Genomic DNA, 26830 nt, shown 5'->3' on the forward strand with positions numbered 1-26830 from the left:
CAAGTAAAAATTACTGTGCATGTACGTGTTCTACTAACCCTAATTAGATTGACTGTTAATAATCTACCAAAACATATTCTGATTGAAAAGGAGACTGTTTCAAATTGTAACCACAAATAAGTCAAGTAAAGGATCATAATTTAATATTAGAACTTAGACTTATATCAGAACTTAACAGTCATCAGAACATGATTTCTGAACTCGAAAAATGAATGCCTATCTCAGTAATTCTTCACCCAAATTCTGATATCAATTCTTCAGAACTTAATCATCAGAACGTTCAACATAACCTGTCCTCAGAATTTATGCAATCTGACACATAAACTGTTCATCTACAACAACATGGATCACCACAGAAATTTTCATCATTCATATAGAGTGTTAGTGTGTGCATTAAGCTAAATATCAGACAAAGAGTAAAGTCTGATTCACTTTTGAACATCTTAGAAATAAGGCATAACTAAAACTTTACTGAAAATCTGTCATTATTCTGAAGCCTACTATTGAATGAGTTCATGCTTGAGTCCACCTCAACTGTTTTGTGCTAATTTTGTGCATCTTTATAAATTCCATTTTGTAGTGGCTTCTCAGTGTAAGTGAGTCACGACTGCTTATCAGAATTTATGATATTATCAGAGTATTTCTCCAGTAATCATAGAGTGTGAAAAGTCACCAAGAAAAATATTTATTTGCTTTTCTGATGCATTTTACTTAATACCAGCAATGCACTTGGGTCGTCCCTTCCACATTTTTACTCTAGATCTCAAAGGAGTATCTGATTTTTATTCCTTGTTTCTTTTCCTTTTTCTTTTGATAAGTGAGGTTTATCAGCACTGAGTACATTCAACAGATTTACTAGCATCAGAACTTAACAGATGAGAAGCATTATTCTAGTTTTTGACTTAGTAATAAGATAGACAAAGTAAACTCAACTAAGCTCAATATCAGAATTTGCTTGTATCAATAAATTTCCACAGAAAGAATTACTTCTAACATGGGATCACTAGTGTATGGAAGACTACTAGGTCAGCGTTTAGCACAGGTATCCTCATAGGATTGAATAGTTACATAAACAGACATATCACTATCAGAGTTTAGAAAGTCACATCAGACAACAGTCACTACTTATGCAATTTTCAATTAAGCACAGAATACACAAAGAGAGTAATTTCTGTAAATACTGATCATAAAGTCTGATGCACCAGAACAAAACTAAGCAGATTTAGAGAAAGAACCTGAAACCATTCCAAGTTCATTTACCAATTTTGTAAAAGTAGCTTCACACAGTGGTTTTGTGAAGATATCTGCTAGTTGTTGATCTGTTGGAACAAAGTGCAATTCCACTGTACCTTCATCCACATGTTCCCTTATGAAGTGGTACCTAATGCTGATGTGCTTTGTCATTGAGTGTTGAACTGGATTACCTGTCATAGCAATAGCACTTTGATTATCACAGTAAATAGGGATTTTAAAATATGTTAACCCATAATCCAGTAACTGATTCTTCATCCAAAGAATCTGTGCACAACAGCTTCCTACAGCAATGTACTCTGCTTCTGCAGTTGATGTGGAAATTGACTTTTGTTTCTTGCTAAACCAAGAATTCAATCTGCCTCCAAGAAATTGGCAGCTTCCACTTGTGCTTTTCCTGTCAATTTTGCAACCTGCAAAATCTGCATCTGAGTAACCTATTAGTTTAAAATCTGATTCTCTGGGATACCACAATCCCAGATCAGCTGTTCCCTTAATATATTTGAAAATCCTTTTCACAGCTGTTAAGTGAGGTTCTCTTGGATCTGCTTGAAATCTTGCACAAAGACATGTAGCATACATGATATCAGGTCTACTAGCAGTTAGATAGAGTAGAGAGCCAATCATACCTCTGTAATCAGTAATATCTACTGATTTACCAGTATCCTTATCCAGTTTTGTTGCAGTGGCCATGGGAGTGGATGCACTTGAACAATCTTGCATTCTAAATTTCTTCAGCAAATTTCTGGTGTACTTGGTTTGACAAATAAAAGTGCTCTTCTTCATTCTGCTTGACTTGAAGGCCCAAAAAATAGCTATGTTCCCCCATCATACTCATTTGGTATCTTGACTGCATCAGTTTGGCAAACTTCTTGTAAAGTCTGTCATTTGTAGAACCAAAGATGATATCATCAACATATATCTGAACCAGAAGTAAGTCCTTTCCACGGTTGAGGTAGAACAGTGTTTTGTCTATAGTTCCTCTGTTAAATCCACTTTCTAGAAGAAACTGAGCTAAAGTCTCATACCATGCTCTTGGAGCTTGCTTAAGTCCATAAAGTGCTTTATCAAGCCTATAGACATAATCTGGATATTTGGAATCTACAAAGCCTGGAGGTTGTTCAACATATACTTCTTCCTCCAATTCTCCATTGAGAAAAGCACTTTTTACATCCATTTGAAAGACATTAAACTTTTTGTGAGCAGCATAAACCAAAAATATCCTTATGGCTTCCAATCTAGCAACTGGTGCAAATGTTTCATCATAATCAATTCCCTCCTGTTGACAATATCCTTTTGCAACCAACCTTGCCTTATTCCTTGTAATTATGCCATCACTATCAGTTTTATTCCTGAATACCCACTTTGTACCAACAACAGATCTGTTCTTTGGTCTTGGCACTAGGGTCCAGACTTTGTTTCTTTCAAATTCATTTAACTCTTCCTGCATTGCTTGCACCCAATCATCATCTTGAAGAGCTTCTTCCACTTTCTTTGGCTCAGTCTGAGAAAGAAAAGAATTGTAAAGACATTCACTTGAAGTAGCTGTTCTAGTTCTGACACCTGCATCAGGATTTCCAATAATAAAATCAGGTGTATGTGATTTAGTCCACTTCCTTGCAGATGGAAGGTTTTCTCTAGAACTGGATGCTCCCCCATGATCCATGCTATCTTCATTAACGTTTTCTGATGCTTCCCCTGAAACTATGCTCTCTGTGTTGGATTCTTCAGAATTTAGATTTTCAGAACTATCAGAACTTGGCTTATCAGAACTTGACGAGTCAGAACTTGAAGAGCCAGTTGTCTGTTCTGATGCTTCTTAAGACGTGGTTGTCTCTTCAGTATGCTCCCCCTGCACAGGTGCATTTTACTTTGGCGTAGTCACCACAGTTTCAATAACATCAGAGCTTAATCCATCAGAGTTTGCAGTATCAGGATTTAGACTGTCAGGATTTTCAGTATCAGAATTTAAGTCTTCATTTTCAAATCTCAACTGATCATGATCATTGAAATCTTTAAGTCCAGTAATCTTCTTATCATCAAAAGAGACATTGATAGATTCCATGACCACTCTTATTCTCAAGTTATAGACTCTGAAGGCTTTTGTGGAAAGTGGATATCCAACAAAGATTCCTTCGTCAGCTTTTAGATCAAATTTGGATAGCTGTTCAGGATGAGTCTTAAGAACAAAACACTTGCATCCAAATACATGAAAATACTTCAGATTTGGCTTCTTTTTCTTCACCATCTCATATGGTGTCTTTTCTTGCTTGTTAATAGTGTTGCATTCTGAGTAAAACAAGCAGTCTGCACAGCTTCAGCCCAGAAATAGGTTGGAAGCTTTGCTTCATCAAGCATTGTACGTGCAGATTCAATGAGAGTTCTATTCTTCCTTTCAACAACTCCATTTTGCTGTGGAGTTCCAGGAGCAGAAAATTCCTGCTTGATTCCATGGTTTTTGCAGAACTCTTCCATTATCAAATTCTTGAACTCAGTACCATTATCACTCCTTATTATTTTCACAGAATCTTTGACCAATTTATCCAGTTGCCTGACATGATCAATCAAGATAGACGCAGTTTCACTTTTTGTGTGCAAGAAATACACCCATGTGTATTTGGTGAACTCATCCACTATGACCATAGCATATTTCTTCTTTGCAATAGACATGACATTTACTGGACCAAATAGATCAACATGTAGAAGGTGATAAGGCTCAAGAATTGATGATTCAGTCTTGCTCTTGAATGAGGATTTCCTTTGTTTAGCCTTCTGACAAGAATCACAAAGGCCATCAGGAGGAAATACTGACTTTGGAAGTCCTCTCACAAGATCTTTCTTGACTAGTTCATTTATATTGTTGAAATTTAAATGAGAGAGTTTCTTGTGCCAATTCCAGCTTTCTTCAATTGATGCTCTACTCATCAGACAGATTGCAGAACCATCAGTACTAGTTGAAAGCTTGGCTTCATAGATGTTACCACGCCTGTATCCTTTCAGAACAACTTTGCCTGTAGATTTACTTACAACTTCACAGTGTTCTTCAAAGAAATCCACATGATAACCTCTGTCACAGATTTGACTAACACTCAGCAGATTGTGTTTAAGGCCTGAGACCAGAGCTACTTCCTTAATGATGACATTCCCAAGATTGATATTGCCATATCCCAATATTTTTCCAATGTTGCCATCTCCATAAGAAACACTTGGGCCAGCCTTCTCCACAAAGTCTGATAGCAGGGCTTTATTTCCAGTCATATGTCCTGAACATCCACTGTCCAGAACTAGGATGTTTTTCCTGTTGCCCTGCAATCACAAAGACCACTAATGATTAGTTTTAAGGACCCAGACAAGCTTGGATCCTTTGGCCTTATTAAGTCTGTTAACATTTGCAGCGGATTTAGCATCAGAGTTTATGTTAACATTTTTCTTATCAGAATTTACACTATCAGACTTTGAATCAGAACTTACACTAGAAGGAACAATGGTAACTTTCTTTAAAGAAGGTTTTATTTGATAATAATCATAGTACAAACTATGATATTCCTTACAAGTATAAATGGAATGCCATAAACTACCACAATGAAAACAAGGATTTTGTGGCTTATATCTAACAGACCGACTCTTAACTCCTGACTTTGAAGGTAAGGAGTTTATGTTCTTATTCTTCCTGCAAAAAGAAGCCAGATGGTTAGAACTTCCACAGTTATGACACGTTTTCCTAGGAGCATCAGGAACAGGCTTATAATCATTGCTTTTATTCACACCTTCCTTTCCATTCCTATTTTTCCTAGGTGATTTTTCCTTGTTTGCATTCTTAACTTCTTTCAGCTTATACTTAAGCTGCTTCTTTGTCATTAAGCCTACGTTTACTTCAGTTGTCTTTTCCTGTTTTAGTTTGTCAGAAGTTAATTCCTTCTTAACTTCTGATTTCTCAGTATCAGACTTTACAGCTACAAACTTAACAGGTTTTAACTTTGGCTTTTGTTTACCAACTACAGGCTTAATATCTACAGTTCCTTTATCATTCTTATCCTCTCCATAACCTAATCCCTCTTTCCAGTTTTCACTACTTAACAAATTTTGAGTTGTTCTGCCAGAGTTAGTCCAAGTCCTGATAATCTCTCTTTCCTTTTCTAACTCAGCTTTTAGAGATTCATTCATTTTAAGCACTTCATCCCTTACATAGAAAGCATCGTCTCTATCTTTCTGAGTTTGATGGAACATGACTAACTCTTTTTCTAAATAATCATTCCTCTTTTTGCAAGCAAGATTTTCAGAAGTTAATCTTTCACATGTTAAAGTTTGATCTCTATAACTAATGAACATGGTTTTAAGATATCTTCTCAACTCATTAATATCATCAGTATGAAAGGCATAAGTAGTTTGAGGTACCTTTAATTCAGCAGCTTCAGAACTGCTTTCAGCACTTGCCTTATCAGCATTTGCCATCAAGACATAATTCTCCTCACTTTCAGAATCTGAGGTGTCTGTCCAGCTTTTCTTCTTTGTGACAAGAGCCTTGCCTTTGTCACTCTTCACTTTCTTGCAATCAGGAGATATGTGGTCTTTCTCACCACAGTTGTAGCATTTGATATTTGTATAATCTCCTCTGTCAGACTTTCCTCCTCTGCCCTCAGATTTCTGAAATTCTTCTTATCAGAACTTGCGCCTTTACTGGAAAACTTCTTTCCCTTCCTGAACTTCCTGTATGTAATCTTTGTGATTTCTTTCACCATAAGAGCACACAGCTTCATAATCTCTTCATCAGCATCCGTCTCAGGCAAGCTTTCTGATTCTGAGTCATCATCACTTTCAGAACTTGATGACTCAGTATCAGACTTTGTGAAGAGAGCTTTACCCTTGTCTTTCCTTGAGGTAGCTGCCTTGGGGGATTCTTCTTCAGCCTTAAGAGCAACTGTCCTTGACTTTCCTCCTTTCCTCTTGCTTCTTTGTTCCATCTCAAGTTCATGAGTCTTGAGCATTCCATAAATTTCATCAAGAGTTGTTTCATCAAGATTATAGTTGTCTCTTATTATTGTTGCCTTCAAATCCCAGCTTTCAGGAAGAGCCAACAGGAATTTAAGGTTTGAATCTTCAAGATCATTCTTCTTATCAACCAGTGACAAATCATTCAAGAGTTTGACAAATCTATCATATAAATCAGTCAATGACTCATTAGCTTTTGAGTCAAAGTGTTCATACTCTTGAGTGAGTATAGTCTTCCTGTTCTTCTTAATTGTATCAGTTCCCTGACATCTTGTTTCCAAGGCATCCCATATCTCCTTTGCAGTCTTGCAGTTTATTATCCTGTTTGACATTACATTATCAACAGCACTATGCAGTAAGTGTCGTACCTTAGCATCCTTAGCAATTGATGTGATATCTTCAGCAGTGTAATCACTCTTCTCCTTTGGTACAGACTTTGCTGCTTCACCTGCAATTGCAACAGCGAGCTTGGTTGGTTTGTGAGGCCATTCCTTGATTCTATCAAGATATTCTGGATCTGTAGCATCCAGAAACATGGTCATCCTCACCTTCCATATGGGATATTCAGATGGTCTCAATATGGGAACTCTAATAGTCTCATATCGGCTTTGAATTTGTGTCTTTGGAGGTTCTTCAGCTTTGGTGGGCTTAGTTGGAGTTTCTACTTCAGACATGATTGTTTTTGGATCTTAAACTGTTTGTGTGTTAACAGATTGGCTCTGATACCACTTGTTAGGTCACACACACACTGTAGAGGGGGGTGAATACAGTGTATAACACAATCAAATCGAACTTTAATAACTCAAGTAACAGAAAACAAACTTTATTCAAAACAATAAACTCTGTTACAGTATGGAACTGTTCTCTCTCAGTGATGAACAAATATCACGAGAGCTGTTAGGGTTACAATTAATAATCTTCTCGATTTTTATAACACTTATAGTGTAAACCTTATGTCTGTGTTTATGTAACACCCCCAAATCCGGGGTCGGGGATCCGGGTTGTCACGAGTTCCATTTCCCTTAATAACACCCAATCTTAATAAATAATCAACTACTCTGTACTGTGACCCCACAATAAACACACACACCACAAGTTATAGTCTCAGAGATGAATATCCAAAAATAATCACAAGTCGTTTTATTCTACAATTATTTGCCAATACACCTTAAAAGGGTTTCTGAATAAATTTACATTTCTTTGCCATTATTACAATTGATAAAGATACATAAGTCTGGTACATCAAAAGTTGAAAGCCTAGCTTATTGGTAGTTCCTACCTCAGCTACAGCGACATCAACGCCTATAGGAAACTGCGGAACGTTTCCTAATCGCTTGCGAATCGGGAGCTTGGTCATGTTCATCTTTTCTATCTGTTGTTGTGTGATGAAAGAAGAAAGCAAGGGTGAGCAGCAAGCCCACCAAAAGAATATGTATAGTGATTAACAATATGTGAGCCTTCTCATAGTACTCATGAAAGTCTTGGTCAAAAGAAATGCACCAAGTTTGATATCTTAATGCGATGAAGTCGCAAAATATTCAGTATATGTACATATATACTTTTCACAATCTTTGAAATCCCCTGACGTGTATAATATACACAGAGTTCCAGTTTATAACTGTATAAAAATATCGTTGCAAGGTGATCTCATATATCTAACCTTGTCTCAACGTTTTTCCGAAAATCTTTGACATGCACAAGATAATCATTTACTAGATATAAGTTTAAAAGATGAAGTTACAAGATACTCCAATATACTTATATCTTTTCCGAATACTACTTGAACTACTACCGTTCAATGTATAAATAGTTCATCCTATAGATTTAGCTACAAGACAAAACTTGTATAGAATCAATCTTTAAAATATCATCAAAATAAAATGAAGTTATGAGATACTTCATTTGATGCACACATCATTTTGAAAACTTGACCCTGCCAACACTAAACAATCGCCCAATCGTAGCCTTTCTATCGAAGTGCTCTGGGTAGTGTTGCAGAAATATCCAATTGGATGATGAACTCATTACGGGAGTTTGCCGCGCCAGGAAGACCACTTACGATGATCAGTCGTAGTAGTACAACCCCACCATTTTCTACATGTAGAGGAGAACCTGTCGGATTTACTTGTCAACCGAACACTGGACTCCTAAGGAATGGACCGTCTTAGTGGAACTTCCGGGCCATTTGGGCCAATATAATAAGGGTGGGCCGGCGCTACTCGATCACTTATGCCACTCCTAGTTCAGATGAAATCCATGACTCTGAAACGTAAAGCTCGTCCCCCCCTTTCCCCAAGTAGAAACTTGTTGATACGGCTCCACCAAGAAGTCGTATCTAGTTGGAAAGGAAAACTCACCGATATTTCCCAGGCGATGCCTGTTAATGGATTAAGTTGTTCCAAGAATTTTACTTCCCGAGTGTTGGGTAAGTAATCAAAAACTCTTTTACCAAAATAGCAACCTTGTTACGAATATGAAACACACCACAGAGCCGGATCCCTCAGGTTTTGAGCGAGTATTTAAATCCCCTTCGAAAGGAGGATCTTAAATATAAAAATGAGTTTGGGATCCGCCCTAACCTTTAAAATCATTTTGAAGACTCGAAAACATTTTTAAGAATGTTTGGAGTGATGCTGATTTAATAAAATAAATCAGTCCCAATATATTAGAAAATATCTGAATATTATTATTTAAATAATATTCCCATAAAGAATAATCTTTATAAAAATAATTGAAGTAGAAGTTGTAAAACTTATACTTGAAATGAATATTAAATAACCAAAGATATACTTATACGAAAGTAATATCTTTATTTGAATAATCAAAACTAAGTTTGATTATCGACACATTATTCTTTAATAAAATAAAGAATATTATTTAGTAAATAATCGGAGTCATAAGTCCTTGAATGAATATTCAAAATAATATTTATTAATAAAATAAACGGAGTCATAAGCCCCCGAATGAATATTCAAAATAATATTCATTAAATAATATAAAGGAGTCATAAGTCCTCGAATGAATATTCAAGTAATATTCATTAATAAAATAAACGGAGTCATAAGCCCTCGAATGAATATTCAAAATAATATTCATTAATAAAATAAGCGGAGTCATATGTCCTCGAATGAATATTCAAACTAATATTCATTAATTAAAATAAAGTTATCGAATAAACCTTATTCGATTAATAGTTTTGAAAACTATATCTATATATATATATAATATATATATATATAATATACTCTGGAACATCGACTCCCGGTTTAGAAATATGTTCACCTTTTGATCCCCTATACTAAGGGTAAACCCAAATACTGCTTATTTCTAGCATAGGTATTATGCAACTATAAGCATTGAACCAACAAATATATAATCAAGAATATGAAACAGGCATGCATATATACTATATCACATGCTACAATATATCGCAAGAATTTGCTAATAACAAATATGCATTTATCGCAAGATCATGCATATACACATATACATCACAACAACAGTTATACGGGTAGAAAACTTGCCTGAGTGCTCCCTGATAGACTTAAGCTTAGAGTGGGTCCGATAACCTATGAACAACAACATAAGTCGGAATTAAACCCCGGTCGCTTAAGAAACTAGACTTTAACCATTTAGAGTCCTAACGTTCGCTTTCGCACTTAACGATTTACTTAAGTCGCTCGAGTACCCTTGGCTCCACCATTTTTAATAATTTAACCATTACGAGTTTTAAGGCGATTCCTTCGCGAGTACCTTACCAACTGCCTAATCCACTTTACATAATTGTTTCTTACCCCAATTAGTCATTTAAGGTCCTTAACCAAGGTTTCAAAGTAAGGCGAGGGGTAATGGTTTGGTTGCGAAACGCCGTTACTTAAAACGGTCGTTTCTCCTAAACCGTACATCGGATTCAAACGAACCACATATCAAAACGAAGCTCGCAACATGAACTATCTAAACATGGCAATGGTAAAAACCTAGCAGGGAGTTCTCGGGTCCTAATGTTATGAACAAAAGCAGTCTAAAGTAAATCGGACATTACGACGGCTATGTTTACGCGATTTCCCAATTTTATACCATTCCAATTCAACCCACAATCAATCCACAATCAAAACTCCATCCATACCATACTACAACAGCCCCAACAACTCAATATTACCAATTCATACTTATTTCCCAATTATGAACTAAGAGTTTACTTAAGTTCATTAACTAATAACCAAGACTTCCAACTCCAAAAATATCACATAACCAACCAATCTCTAAACACACAATAATCATGCCCCTCATCAACTAAACTACTCATAACAAGCTTTAAACATGATTACACACCCATTACACTAACCCATCATCTAAACATTAGGAAATCTAAACAACAAAACTTAAGACTAAGATCATGAAGAGTTATACCTTCCTTGAAGCTTTTAATCCATGAAAGATCCTTGGAATGCCCATGGAAGCCTTAATCTAACCTCCTACAAGCTTGATCTTTCAAAGAAATCAAGAACACAAAAATTAATTTCAAGAAGTACTATTCACCATCTTCTTCCTTGATTTATAAAAAAAGATTGGCTTGGAATTAGAAGCTTAAACTTATAGGAAGTATGTAACTATCCATGGGGAAGCTTAGATAAATACCTTGCCAAATAGTAAGTGGTGGAGCTTGGATCTTCATTTTTTTATAAAAGAAGCCGAGAGCTTCATGAAGAAAATGGAGGGTTTTATGTTTTGTGATTTGTTTTGATTTGCCTTGGTTGTTTTTGTTTTGATTTTGGTTAATTACCTTATTAACCTTGAACTTTGTGTGGTTATCATTCATCCACACCTCCTTCCCTCCTATGTCATGCTTATGTCACTTTGTGATGTCATCATCCCTTACTTGCCCTCTTCTTATTGGTTGGATGACCTCATCATCCCTAACCTCCTTGATTAACTTCCTAATTGTTTGCCTAATGACCGCTGAGCTGTTATACGGTTCGCTTAACTTTCGCTTTCGTTTATCGTTTGAGGGATCATACCCGGGATCTTATTACTTGGGTTTCCTTAACCTTTCTCAATACATTATAATCCTTTTATGATCCTCTCTTATAATCCTGTAATTTAAATCCTTTTTATCCTGTTACCTTATACTCAATTCTTTCCTTATCTAGTGGATTTCCGGGATAAATCAAAGTGTTCGGAATTGGATTCTGACGATCTTTACATACACTTATATACCATATAGAGTACTAATAAAATCTCAGAATATCCATAACAGAACCCCTACATAGTGTGGCATAAAAAGTTTTCTCATTCAGCATAATCTGCAAAATCACTATTCATAAGGGTTTCAAAAATTTCCAAAAATTGGGGTTATTACAGTCTCCCCTCCTTAAAAGGATTCCGTCCCGGAATCAGATAGAAAATGAATAGGGATACTCTCTTAGCATTGCACTTTCTAACTCTCGAGTAAATTTTCCCACATTGTGGTCCTACCACCAAACTCTGCCTAGTTTGATAACCTTTCTCCTAAGCACTTGTTCCTTTTCACTCTATAACCCTTCCTGGTTGTTCCATAAAGGTTACGTCGGGTTGCATGTCTATGCGCTCATATGCCCCTATTTATCTGGCATCCGAATTACACTTCCTTAACATTGATACGTGGAACACGTTATGACTTGCTACATATTCGGGGATAGGGCTAGCTCATATGCTAACTTCCCAAAACGTCTTAATATATCCAAGGGTCCAACAATTTGTGGACTTAGCTTTCCTTTCTTTCCGAATCTCATCAATCCTTTCCAAGGGTTTCCAAGGGGATACCTTTAAAACACTAGGTCCCCTACTTCCTATTCTTTGTCCTTTCGTGTCAAATCAACATACTTCTTATGTCCATCTTGGGCTACCACCAGCCGTCCTCTGATTAGATCTATTATATCCTTGGTCCTTTGGACTACTGCGGGTCCGAGCATCTTGCGCTCTACAACTTCATCCTAACATAAGGGAGATCGACATTGTCTTCCCTCAAGGATCTCATAAGACGACACCTCGATACCTGACATACGATCTATTATCGTGAGAAAACTCAATCCGCGTTAAGTGATTATTCCAAATTCTTTCAAGTCTATTGCACAGACTCTCATTATAGCTTTTAGCATTATAGCTCTTGCTTCTCAATACCCACTCTCTTCCCGTTCATAATCGCTACTACCTTCCGTTCCTAATATTATACTGGTTATACTTTTGCTCGTTAGCGTTCTATAACCTTTTAATAAATGCGTCAACCTTAGTATCATGAACGTGTTTCCATTCCGAATACCACCATAACTTTACTACTCCTTTTTCAGCTGCTTCTATCTTTGGAAGCTTGATCAATCATATAGAAGTAAAGGAATTTGCTGAGAGATCACTATGATCATGAACACTTGTTATATCGCATAGTTAGTACAGAAGGTGCCAGCCTTTAGTACTTGACAAGCAATCAAACAACATGTGGTATCCTACTAGGCTTCTATCACACAGATAGATAGTCATTCGGCAATACCTCCCCTTCTGGAAGGGTTGTTCTTCTCAACTTACATGAAATGAAAATGAGAGAAAGGAACGAATTGAAGAGAATTGTATATATAAAAAAAATATACTGCCACAAAATATCTGGCTTGGAACCTACCTCTGAACTATAGAGGTTTGTCATAGGAGAACAAAACATATGTGTATATATATCAAGTATTATCGCATCGTACTTCACATGCTTAAATATTTTGCTATTCCGTCCATCATTCTATGGACCCTTGCTCTTCCTCGAGCTTATACACAATCACCTTTGAAACTCCCTCGATATCGAAAATCGAACCTGGGATCTCATTCTAGACATCATCGTTACTAGAATTCTATGCTTGCATCGCAACCTTTCTCGTATAGTCATACGACTCTCTTTTCATAAGATGGAATAAATATTCAATAGGTAGATACTCTACTTAATTAGTCTATCAATGATAACTTATACACTACTACGACCCGATTAGTGTTACTCAATCTCAACATCCATTCCAATACAACTCTCACGGTTGTAATCAGCTCATTACTCGCAGAATCATTGCTGCATTACTATGGTCCACTACTGACCTACTGTCGTCATTCATTTTCCATGAAGTCTTAATATCTAACCATACGGAGTCCATACATGTCGTATCAAATCCTTCTAAGGAGTTAACATAATCACCATTCGTAATTAATGAAGAACACTCCTGATCCTGACATACATACATGACATGAAGCATATAAAATTGCAGAAGAGTTTCAATCAAAGCACCGATAGCAGGTTAATACCATTCTTAATTATATACCTTCAATAGAAGACTTAACTCGAAGGTTCGTCTAGTCCTTTTTGAAACATGGTCCTGGCTTATCTCAAGATAGCACCTTCTGAGATTGATAGCCCGCTCATGGCGATTACACGAATTAAACCTTTACCAACTACTATTACGGTTGGGTATTGCACAGTCATCAGAAGGAATGTCAATCTTCCAAACCATAATACAACCTTCACAGCTTTAACCATCATCACTGTATTTCTTTGGCACAAGCGCCTATAATTATCCTCTTACCTTTAAAGTGTCGGCCACCTCTTTGGCCTTTCCTGATAGTAAAATTTCCTTACAGTCAATGTCATTTTAACCACCTCCAAATAAATTTTCTACCTCATTTCAATCACTGCTTATGTGAAGATGTTTTCCTTAAAATCTGATGAGTAAAAAAAAAATATCACCATTTTTCCATAAGTTATTGCCTCAGTCTTTAGAGGTTAATCACTGTCACGACTGACTCTCAATCATACTTAGAACATTTTTTATCTTAAGTCCTAATTGCCCTGAACAATTTCGACCATTACTGGTTCGATCCATACTTTCTCGTGGTTTAACACGTGCCCCACTTGGCATCATTATAATTACGTCATATTTCCTTTATCAACATTTCTATTCTTGAGAATTTTGAATATTACCTTTCTCCTTGTAAAACCTCTAAGGTTATCCTTGAATCGTTCCTCCTGTATTCCCTAGATACAGGGCATATCAAAATACCATATACTAATACTAGAATCATTGTCTATATACTTTTGAAAAAATTTCTCCACTGATTCTTTAAAGGTTGTTGTTACCTTAATCCTTTCCAATTCATACTGTCAAAACTCATACTATCCCTATTAAGGGTGAAATGCCAACCTTTATGCATTCCCCTAGGATTCGTTTTAAGTTACCGATGTTCAATCCTTAATTCCACCTTTAAAAAGGTACATGCATCCTTCCATGGATAAATCAAGTCATATATCCCTGATAAGGGCGTCTTATTCAATCATTCCCACCTCGATAGTATATGCCTAATTTCACAATAACATCTGTATTCAAAATGAGGCCAATCAATATGGCCTCCAAAAGATAACAACGGTTATCCGCTTTTCTTGCCTAATTTGGTAACGATACAAGGATATTTTGGAAGATATTGGTCGTGTTCAACGTGAACCTCTTCTTTATAATTCCTTATTTACTTTTGTTGTTTATCTCAACAGTCACCTCAATGTTGGGATATCTTTCATACCTGGCGTCTCCCTTTCTGGGTATCGAGCCACCGGTCTTACACTTCACATTCTTGAAGGTCACTTCCTTCATCCAATTTTCCTAATTTCTTACTTTCTTATCTCCTTAGTCCATCCGCGTCTCATTATTTATTCTTCGAACTATCTCAGGGTTTCCTCGAATCCTCCCAACTTACAGGGGATAAAATATATGTATCTCTTATGCCTTCAACCATCAATTTAACTTATGGTGAATCACCCTCATCCTGACGATTACATACTTTTCTATTTCTATTGCTACGAGTCTTTAGGGTTTCCTCATACCCAACTTCCTTATCATTCCTCAAACTCTATTGCCTTTATATTCCTTTCCACTTCAGTTTCTTTTTATTTTTCTTTTCTCTTATCATTATTTCATGAACCAACCCAACATAAGCATCGATTTCAAACATCCCGTCATTCTGGATTCGTGTCCTCAGAACGAATCTTGACAACTTTTACAACTTAGATTCATGATTCATCATACTCGTCTGCCTTTGTTCTGGCTCTAAAGCTTTTACACTATCTCCATAACCTTGGGAAGTACTTTCCCGAAAACAATTGACTAAACTTAAATCAGTTTATTATAATCTCTTGCTTCGTGCCTTCCTTGGCCTTTCACCAGCGGGTGGTCTCTCTCTTAGGAGGGTCAGTGACAGAAACAGTCTTTTATGATTCGTCAATCATTTAGAATCTCAAATGATTCCTCTATTTCCTTTAGCCAGGCTTTTGCCTCGACTGGGTCAGCTTGTTCCTTGGAACTCTGAGAGCTTAGCGACTTAAAGGTCCTGAATGAATTTCCCACTACATTGTTTCCTCAAGGTGGTGGTTGGGAATAAAGTATAAGTTCTGTTTAGATAGGTCCATGAATTTCCGTATAGGAGTACCGTCTTGGGTCTCCTTATCTCCCTCGACTTCTGTTTTCTTAGTCTAAACGTCCCCTCCTCCTCCCCATAATCGGGGTCATCCTTCATGTTTTAAATCCTCATTTTCCACTCCATTATGTTATGGGTTCCTTCTATCTTGATGGCGACCTCCCTGACTATCACGTTCAGGGCTTGCTCTAAATCTTATTCCTCAAACTAGCTTTCATCTAAGATTTCATCTTTAAGCTCTTGAACGTTTGGAACTCAAATTCTGTAGGAATACCTCATTATTCCCTTATCATTTTTCTCGATATTAATCTTTTATCTAATTGTTGGCTCTCTGCCTTCATTTATCACTTTTTCTGGCACAATATGTTCTTTTTCCGATAATTCGGACTGTATTGCAATCTCAAACAGCTTTTCGGTACCGGCTCCGGTTACCTTCACTTCTATTTCCATTTTTTTCAAAATCTCTTATAAACTCTCCCAAAGACATTATCATCTTGAGTCTCTCCTTTTTACTAAGGGTATCAGCCACCACATTGGCTTTCCCCGAATGATAAAGAATCTCCCACTCATAATTCTTGATTAGCTCTAACCGCCTCCTCTGGCGTATGTTGAGCTCTTTCTACGGGAAAATGTACTAGAGTACTTATGGCTTAGGTAAATCTCGCACTTCTCTCCATACAAGTAGTGCCTCCAATATTTAGGGCAAAACTATTGCCACGAGCCCAAGCTCATGGGTGGGGATATCGAATTTTATATTCCCTTAATTGTCTTGACGCGTACGCGATTACCTTGTTGTGCTGTATAAGAAGCACCCTAATTCCTTATGCGAAGCGTCACTACAAATCACAAAATCTCCTTTCCCATCCGGCAACGCCAACATGGGAGCCGTCACCAACCTTTGCTTCAGTTCTTGAAAGCTGTTCTCGCATTTCTCTGTCCATTCAAACTTCTCAGTCTTACGAGTAAGCCGCGTTAAAGGGCTACTATCTTTACAAACTTGAACGAACCTCCGGTAGTGACCGACCAATCCTACCTCTGGTAGTCGACCTAACCATGGTCATCAGTTCATCAGTGGTCCTTTATTCATTCTTGTCAGGATCCTCCATGGGATCCTCCTCAGCAACTATCCCTTCTAGGACAACATCCTCAACCGCTACATCCTCAATATGAACATCATTCGATCCCGCGTTAGGACGCTCTATCGGATCCATAATCTGATCTCCAATAAGTAATAAAACATCATCGCGTTGTTGCTCCTCAACCTCAGGGTTCGGAGTCCCGCTACCATATATGATAACGAACTACGCTTTTATCACGATATTTATAAGGGTTCCCATAAGGGTTTTAACTGTCAGTACTACGTTAGGTAGCCCGACTATGAACTTGGCAAGAGTTCTTATTATCTTAGTGAACTTATTATCTTAACGTCACATCATCTCTGAGGTTTATAACGCTTAGCTCTGATACCATTTCTGTAACACCCCCAAATCCGGGGTCGGGGATCCGGGCTGTCACGAGTTCCATTTCCCTTAATAACACCCAATCTTAATAAATAATCAACTACTCTGTACTGTGACCCCACAATAAACACACACACCAAAAGTTATAGTCTCAGAGATGAATATCCAAAAATAATCACAAGTCGTTTTATTCTACAATTATATGCCAATACACCTTAAAAGGGTTTCTGAATAAATTTACATTTCTTTGCCATTATTACAATTGATAAAGATATATAAGTCTGGTACATCAAAAGTTGAAAGCCTAGCCTATTGGTAGTTCCTACCTCAGCTACAGCGACATCAACGCCTATAGGAAACTGCGGAACGTTTCCTAATCGCTTGCGAATCGGGAGCTTGGTCCTGTTCATCTTTTCTATCTATTGTTGTGTGATGAAAGAAGAAAGCAAGGGTGAGCAGCAAGCCCACCAAAATAATATGTATAGTGATTAACAATATGTGAGCCTTCTCATAGTACTCATGAAAGTCTTGGTCAAAATAAATGCACCAAGTTTGATATCTTAATGCGATGAAGTCGCAAAATATTCAGTATATGTACATATATACTTTTCACAATCTTTGAAATCCTCTGACGTGTATAATATACACAGAGTTCCAGTTTATAACTGTATAAAAATATCGTTGCAAGGTGATCTCATATATCTAACCTTGTCTCAACGTTTTTCCGAAAATCTTTGACATGCACAAGATAATCATTTACTAGATATAAGTTTAAAAGATGAAGTCACAAGATACTCCAATATACTTATATCTTTTCCGAATACTACTTGAACTACTACCGTTCAATGTATAAATAGTTCATCCTATATATTTAGCTATAAGACAAAACTTGTATAGAATCAATCTTTAAAATATCATCAAAATAAAATGAAGTTATGAGATACTTCATTTGATGCACACATCATTTTGAAATCTTGACCCTGCCAACACTCAACAATCGCCCAACCGTAGCCTTTCTATCGAAGTGCTCTGGGTAGTGTTGCAGAAATATCCAATTGGATGATGAACTCATTATGGGAGTTTGCCGCGCCAGGAAGACCACTTACGATGATCAGTCGTAGTAGTACAACCCCACCATTTTCTACATGTAGAGGAGAACCTGTCGGATTTACTTGTCAACCGAACACTGGACTCCTAAGGAATGGACCGTCTTAGCGGAACTTCCGGGCCATTTGGGCCAATATAATAAGGTTGGGCCGGCGCTACTCGACCACTTACGCCACTCCTAGTTCAGATGAAATCCATGACTCTGAAACGTAAAGCTCGTCCCCCCCTTTCCCCAAGTAGAAACTTGTTGATATGGCTCCACCAAGAAGTCGTATCTAGTTGGAAAGGAAAACTCACCGATATTTCCCAGGCGATGCCTGTTAATGGATTAACTTGTTCCAAGAATTTTACTTCCCGAGTGTTGGGTAAGTAATCAAAAACTCTTTTACCAAAATAGCAACCTTGTTGCGAATATGAAACACACCACAGAGCCGGATCCCTCAGGTTTTGAGCGAGTATTTAAATCCCCTTCGAAAGGAGGATCTTAAATATAAAAATGAGTTTGGGATCCGCCCTAACCTTTAAAATCATTTTGAAGACTCGAAAACATTTTTAAGAATGTTTGGAGTGATGCTGATTTAATAAAATAAATCAGTCCCAATATATTAGAAAATATCTGAATATTATTATTTAAATAATATTCCCATAAAGAATAATTTTTATAAAATAATTGAAGTAGAAGTTGTAAAACTTATACTTGAAATGAATATTAAATAACCAAAGATATACTTATACGAAAGTAATATCTTTATTTGAATAATCAAAACTAAGTTTGATTATCGACACATTATTCTTTAATAAAATAAAGAATATTATTTAGTAAATAATCGGAGTCATAAGTCCTTGAATGAATATTCAAAATAATATTCATTAATAAAATAAACGGAGTCATAAGCCCTCGAATGAATATTCAAAATAATATTCATTAAATAATATAAAGGAGTCATAAGTCCTCGAATGAATATTCAAGTAATATTCATTAATAAAATAAACGGAGTTATAAGCCCTCGAATGAATATTCAAAATAATATTCATTAATAAAATAAGCGGAGTCATATGTCCTCGAATGAATATTCAAACTAATATTCATTAATTAAAATAAAGTTATCGAATAAACCTTATTCGATTAATAGTTTTGAAAACTATATCTATATATATATATAAATATATATATATATATAATATACTCTGGAACATCGACTCCCGGTTTAGAAATATGTTCACCTTTTGATCCCCTATACTAAGGGTAAACTCAAATACTGCTTATTTCTAGCATAGGTATTATGCAACTATAAGCATTGAACCAACAAATATATAATCAAGAATATGAAACAGGCATGCATATATACCCTATCACATGCTACAATATATCGCAAGAATTTGCTAATAACAAATATGCATTTATCGCAAGATCATGCATATACACATATACATCACAACAACAGTTATACGGGTAGAAAACTTGCCTGAGTGCTCCCTGATAGACTTAAGCTTAGAGTGGGTCCGATAACCTATGAACAACAACATAAGTCGGAATTAAACCCCGGTCGCTTAAGAAACTAGACTTTAACCATTTAGAGTCCTAACGTTCGCTTTCGCACTTAACGATTTACTTAAGTCGCTCGAGTACCCTTGGCTCCACCATTTTTAATAATTTAACCATTACGAGTTTTAAGGCGATTCCTTCGCGAGTACCTTACCAACTGCCTAATCCACTTTACATAATTGTTTCTTACCCCAATTAGTCATTTAAGGTCCTTAACCAAGGTTTCAAAGTAAGGCGAGGGGTAATGGTTTGGTTGCGAAACGCCGTTACTTAAAACGGTCGTTTCTCCTAAACCGTACATCGGATTCAAACGAACCACATATCAAAACGAAGCTCGCAACATGAACTATCTAAAAATGGCAATGGTAAAAACCTAGCAGGGAGTTCTCGGGTCCTAATGTTATGAACAAAAGCAGTCTAAAGTAAATCGGACATTACGACGGCTATGTTTACGCGATTTCCCAATTTTATACCATTCCAATTCAACCCACAATCAATCCACAATCAAAACTCCATCCATACCATACTACAACAGCCCCAACAACTCAATATTACCAATTCATACTTATTTCCCAATTATGAACTAAGAGTTTACTTAAGTTCATTAACTAATAACCAAGACTTCCAACTCCAAAAATATCACATAACCAACCAATCTCTAAACACACAATAATCATGCCCCTCATCAACTAAACTACTCATAACAAGCTTTAAACATGATTACACACCTATTACACTAACCCATCATCTAAACATTAGGAAATCTAAACAACAAAACTTAAGACTAAGATCATGAAGAGTTATACCTTCCTTGAAGCTTTTAATCCATGAAAGATCCTTGGAATGCCCATGGAAGCCTTAATCTAACCTCCTACAAGCTTGATCTTTCAAAGAAATCAAGAACACAAAAATTAATTTCAAGAAGTACTATTCACCATCTTCTTCCTTGATTTATAAAAAAAGATTGGCTTGGAATTAGAAGCTTAAACTTATAGGAAGTATGTAACTATCCATGGGGAAGCTTAGATAAATACCTTGCCAAATAGTAAGTGGTGGAGCTTGGATCTTCATTTTTTTATAAAAGAAGCCGAGAGCTTCATGAAGAAAATGGAGGGTTTTGTGTTTTGTGATTTGTTTTGATTTGCCTTGGTTCTTTTTGTTTTGATTTTGGTTAATTACCTTATTAACCTTGAACTTTGTGTGGTTATCATTCATCCACACCTCCTTCCCTCCTATGTCATGCTTATGTCACTTTGTGATGTCATCATCCCTTACTTGCCCTCTTCTTATTGGTTGGATGACCTCATCATCCCTAACCTCCTTGATTAACTTCCTAATTATTTGCCTAATGACCGCTGAGCATTTATACGGTTCGCTTAACTTTCGCTTTCGTTTATCGTTTGAGGGATCATACCCGGGATCTTATTACTTGGGTTTCCTTAACCTTTCTCAATACATTATAATCCTTTTATGATCCTCTCTAATAATCCTGTAATTTAAATCCTTTTTATCCTGTTACCTTATACTCAATTCTTTCCTTATCTAGTGGATTTCCGGGATAAATCAAAGTGTTCGGAATTGGATTCTGACGATCTTTACATACACTTATATACCATATAGAGTACTAATAAAATCTCAGAATATCCATAACAGAACCCCTACATAGTGTGGCATAAAAAGTTTTCTCATTCAGCATAATCTGCAAAATCACTATTCATAAGAGTTTCAAAAATTTCCAAAAATTGGGGTTATTACAGATTATATACTACACAGTTACAAGATAATCGCTAATTGATATGGAATATAATTCTGCTTCCTAAAATATATCAATCAAATATCTTTTCTTCCAAGTATTCTATTCTTCATAGAATTCCATCTTCATGCATATCTCTTCTTATGTTTGTCTCGATCTTCTCTTCCTGTGAATCAGCTGCCTTCCTTATCTGAACGTTTTCTTTAAGTCCTGATATTATCTTCTGATAAATATCTTCTGAACCTTAAGTACTGACGACTTAAGTTCTGACTTCAGTATAAGTGCTGATTTCAGTTAAGTACTGATTTGTGCTGTTTAAGTAAGATCTGTAAACTAAACATAAATCACATTAGTCATGACATTATCAAATATATCTAACATTTATTATTTTAGTTTAATTCGAGGCTGCAAATACAAATAATTGTACGTAATTTATTTTTATTTTTGATTTAGGATTAGATTAATAGTATAATTTTATTTAATAGTATATATTATTTTATTTAAATCAAAATCATTAAACATATTACAATTCTATTTGTATTTATATATTTATATTGTGAATAGTAATTTATTTATGAGAGTGTTTTATTTTAAATATTACTATAATTACAGTGATCAGACCGACTATCAACCAATTTTTTGTTGTTTCGATTTTATTATAATAGTATATATAAATATATGACCAAGCAAAAATATTTGAAACTATGGGTGAGCAACCGGGTGATTATTTTGTTTGAGAGTCTGCGTGGATTACTTGTTCGAAGATTATGAAAACCTTTTGGGGCGCATAAGTTAGGTAGACGTTTGTGATAGAATCAGAATTGTACTTAAATATAGTGACCATCAGTATTTGAGTCCATTATTAATTTATACACATAATGTTGTATATGTTTTAATATCAATCAAATCAATAAAGTAAGTTAACGTCAATTTTAATTTTAATATTATATTATATTAATAAGGGCAGTTAAGTAATTTCATCGAGTACCGACCGACAGACTACCAAATTTTTAATATTTTGTCTATTATAATATAGTATATATATATTTATTATTATTTTCCATGTAAACGCTATATTAAGCAGTGTCGAAGATTTAAAAATGCTACTTAATCGCGTTTTAGGACAAAACAAAACAATTTAAAACATTCGGGAACACACGCCGGGAAAAGCATGTCAAAAATCAGTCTGTTTTCACATCCCAAACATGCACTAGGGTTTAGTGGTTTACTCAAACTCCGCTATTTCTTAGGGTTTAGTGGTTTAATCAAACTCCACTGTTTCTTCTTTAATTAAAAGAGCATCTCCAACCATAATAAACGTATCATCAAATGATGATTGTCTTGTCTATTGACATGGTTTGCTGGTTTTAATGTCGAAATCGTTTTAAGTCTTTGTTTTTTTCAATATTTTTTCAAGATATTACAATGGATACAGAAAGCTCTCTTGTACAGGCTATGAATGACATATCACTGGAGGAGGAAGAGGAAGTTGGTATAGTGGTAGCAACGGAGGATCATCTGGAATCGCAAAATGATGCTTATGGTTTCGATGCAAATTTATGTGTTGTAGGGAGGTTTTTGATAGAAGGAAGGGTAGATTTCCAGGCGTTGCAACAGACTTTAGCAGCATTATGGAATCCAGGAAGGGGTGTATACATTAAGGAGCTGGAGATAAATCTATATCTCTTTCAGTTTTATCACGAGGTAGACGTTAAGCGAATTATGGAAGGATGCCCATGGTCCTTCAATAGACGAGCTTTGGTTATGAAAAGATTGACAGTTGGAGATAATCCCAGGAACGTGATGCTTGACAAGATGGAAATATGGGTTCAAGTATACGATTTAAAAGTAGGTTTCATGTCAGAGAGTATCCTTCAATCGGTGGGTAACAACATTGGTTCGTTTGTCTCTTCCTATCCTAGTAACTTTAATGGAGTCTGGAGGGAGTACTTTAGAATCAGAGTAGCTCTGGACGTCAATGTCCCACTTAAAAGGAGAATGAAGATTAAACAATCAAATAACGAATAGTTTTGGATAACTTTTAAGTATGGGAATGTCCCTGTCTTCTGTTTCATTTGTGGCATCTTAGTTCACTCAGAAAAGTTCTGCGGGAAATTATTTGAAGATTCAGAAGGAGAGGTTATCAAACCTTATGGGGAATGGTTAAGAGCACCGTTAAGAAGACAGATAAAACCGATTGGAGCAAAATGGCTTCGAAATGGTTTTGAGCAGACTAGCCGGAGAAACCAGATGGAAATAATTCTGATGAGAGGAGGGCAATGTCACGATCCAAAAATCTATCCACAAAATCAGGGAACAGTTACTAACAGAGGATTTTCAGGAGATAACAACCTTCAGAAAAATGGAGAGGGCGGGAATATAGGGATATGAGGAAATATGAGAGCTGATAGAGTTGTAACCCCAACAAACCAGCAAAATTCAAACAGCTCAGAAATTATTATTTAACCCAAAAAAATAAAAATCTTGGACGGGGTGGGCCTTAACAACATTACGGTCCAAAACACATATATAATTCTGGATGTAAACGAAAATATCCCTATGCAGACAGACCAAGACCGTACATCCACTTCAGGTAATGATCCAAAAAATGTATCAGAGGCCAGTATCCAGGAGGATGCTCGCCTATCATAATGAGTTTGATCAGCTGGAATTGCCATGGAATCGGGACTCCATGGGCTTCACAATTCATTAAGGAGGTTATCTTCCAAAAATGTCCCGACTTTGTTTTCCTTTGTGAAACATTGTGTGAATCATTAGTAGTAGAAAAACTAAGAACAACTTTAAATTTTGATGGTATGATAGTGGTTGAAGCGAGTGGTCATAGTGGAGGTTTAGCCTTTCTTTGGCGTTCAAAAGACACGGTTACGCTGCGTTCATACAGCAAAAACCACATTGATGTTGACATAACTACTAGGGAGAGTATAAAGTACCGTCTTACGGGTATTTACGGGGAACCTGATCGATCCAAGAGAGAAAAAACATGGAATTTGATCAGGCATCGGTATAACAACAGTAATAATCCCTGGTGTTTGATTGGAGATATGAATAATACCCTCACTCAGAAGGACAAAAAGGGTGGTCGTCCCTATCCTAATCGTTTGCTATCAGGTTTTCAAGATACTCTCACTGATTGTAACCTGGATGATTTAAATCTGCAAGGGCATCAATTTACTTGGGAAAGAGGAGCGGGGACTCATAATCATATAGAGGTATGTCTTGATCAGGCTTTGGTAAATCAAGATTTTCTGCATTTGTTTAGGGATGTCAAACTCATGAATTTAGAGGTTTCCACATCGGATCCCTCTCCAATTTGGCTAATTCCTACTCCTGGGCAAAGTTTTGCCCAAACAAAAAGATTTAGATTCGAAAACGCCTGGTTGAGAGAACCCATGTGTGTCCAGCTGGTGAAAGAAGTGTGGTGTAGTTCGGTTGATTCCTTCTATGACAAATTGACTAAGTGCTCTAAGGTTTTGTCTGAATGGGGAAAAGAGTTCACTGGTAGTTTCAAAAAATGGATAAATAGAAGCAAACAAATCATTCAAATGCTTAAAGGCCGTACTGATAACAACTCTTTGCTACTTAGGTGTGAGGAGAAAAAGAAGTTAACAGAAACTTATGCTCAGCAGGAAGTGTTTTGGCGTCAGAGATCTAAACAACTTTGGCTCCGTGAAGGAGATCAAAATAGTCGATTTTTTCATAATTCCACGAAAGTCAGAAGAAAGTTAAATCAAATCGAACGTCTTAAGGACAATCAAGGGAATATTGTGGAATGGGGGAGAGGTTTAGAGCACACAGTCGAGAGCTATTTTCAGGAACTATTTACGACTTCTGATATAAAATGGGACGATGTCCTATCTCTGGTGCAACAGAAGGTAACTACAATTCATAATGAAATGCTGCTAGATAATGTTACGGAAAAAGAAGTCAAGGCAACCCTGTTCTATATGCATCCTGATAAGTCTCCTGGGCCAGACGGAATGAGCCCAGGGTTTTATCAAAAATGTTGGTCCATAGTTAAAGGGGACGTGATCTTTATCGTGCAAAAGTTTTTCACTTCGGGTTGTTTAGATGAACAATTACAGCAGCCAAACATAGCCCTAATCCTTAAGAAAATGACCCATGAGGTAATGCAAGATATTCGCCCTATATCTTTATGCAATGTTCTGTATAAAGTAATCTCTAAAGTTCTAGAGAATTGTTTGAAGGGAGTTATCGATTCCTACATCTCAGAAGCTCAAAATGCTTTCATTTCTGGAAGACTGATCACAGATAACATAATACTTGCTATTGAAATAATGCATTACATGAAAAGGAAGTCCCAAGGTAAGGATGGCTGGATGGCACTGAAGTTGGACATGTCTAAAGCCTACGACCGAGTAGAATGGTCATATATGGAAGCAATGCTGCTAAAGTTGGGGTTTAATCACCATACTGTTCTACTATTTATGAGCTGTTTAACATCTGTAAATTACTCTATAGCTCATGCAGGTCATAATTTTGGCAACATTGTCCCTCAAAGGGGACTCATACAAGGAGACCCACTGTCTTCCTATCTTTTTCTCATCTGCATGGAGGGCTTCTCTATCTTACTACAGGACTTTGAGAGAAGATCTCTCATCAAGGGGGTAAAAATTGCAAGGACAGCGCCTGCAATTTCACATATATTCTTTGCAGATGACTCTTATATTTTCTGTAAGGCTAATGTGGATGATGCAGATCACATTCTATCCATGCTTCATATGTTCGAAGTAGCTTCAGGACAAAAAATCAATTCAGCAAAGTCTTCGATTTTTTTCAGCAAGAATACCATGAACCATGTCAGGCAGGAGTTGTGTACTAAACTAAGGTTTATTGAAGCCACAGAACAAAGCACCTATTTGGGTCTTCCTAGCATTATAGGTAGGAACAAAACAGCCATTTTTGGTTTCATTAAGGAGAAGCTGCAATCGACGATACAAGCATGAAGCCATTAAACTATATCAAAAGGAGGAAAAGAGGTATTACTAAAGACAATTGCTCAAACACTTCCTAACTATGCCATGAGTGTGTTTTTGTTGCTTGCGGATTTGTGCCAGCAATTCGAACGTCTGATGTGCAGATATTGGTGGTAAACTGGCTCTAAGAAGGATCGAGGTATTCATTGGCAAAGTTGGTCTCGTATGAGCACAAGAAAGTCCAGAGGTGGTATGGGGTTTCGTAACGTTCGAAATTTTAATTTGTCTCTACTTGGTAGTCAGG

General features: G+C 36.4%; 1 protein-coding gene across 1 annotated transcript; it reads left to right on the plus strand.

The window, feature by feature from the left end:
* The first annotated feature begins 22996 nt into the window (after nt 1–22996).
* Nucleotides 22997–23599, plus strand: LOC141719608 (uncharacterized). The gene has a single exon (XM_074521988.1). It carries the CDS (start codon nt 22997–22999, stop codon nt 23597–23599), a length of 603 nt encoding a protein of 200 aa, XP_074378089.1.
* The last annotated feature ends 3231 nt before the right edge of the window (nt 23600–26830 follow it).

Source organism: Apium graveolens, chromosome 4, assembly GCF_009905375.1.
Source record: "Apium graveolens cultivar Ventura chromosome 4, ASM990537v1, whole genome shotgun sequence".
NCBI classification, from domain to species: Eukaryota; Viridiplantae; Streptophyta; class Magnoliopsida; order Apiales; family Apiaceae; genus Apium; species Apium graveolens.

Bases quoted from the DNA above. Each gene is read 5' to 3' on its own strand.
- LOC141719608 (XM_074521988.1), top strand. From the start codon at position 22,997: ATGGATACAGAAAGCTCTCTTGTACAGGCTATGAATGACATATCACTG.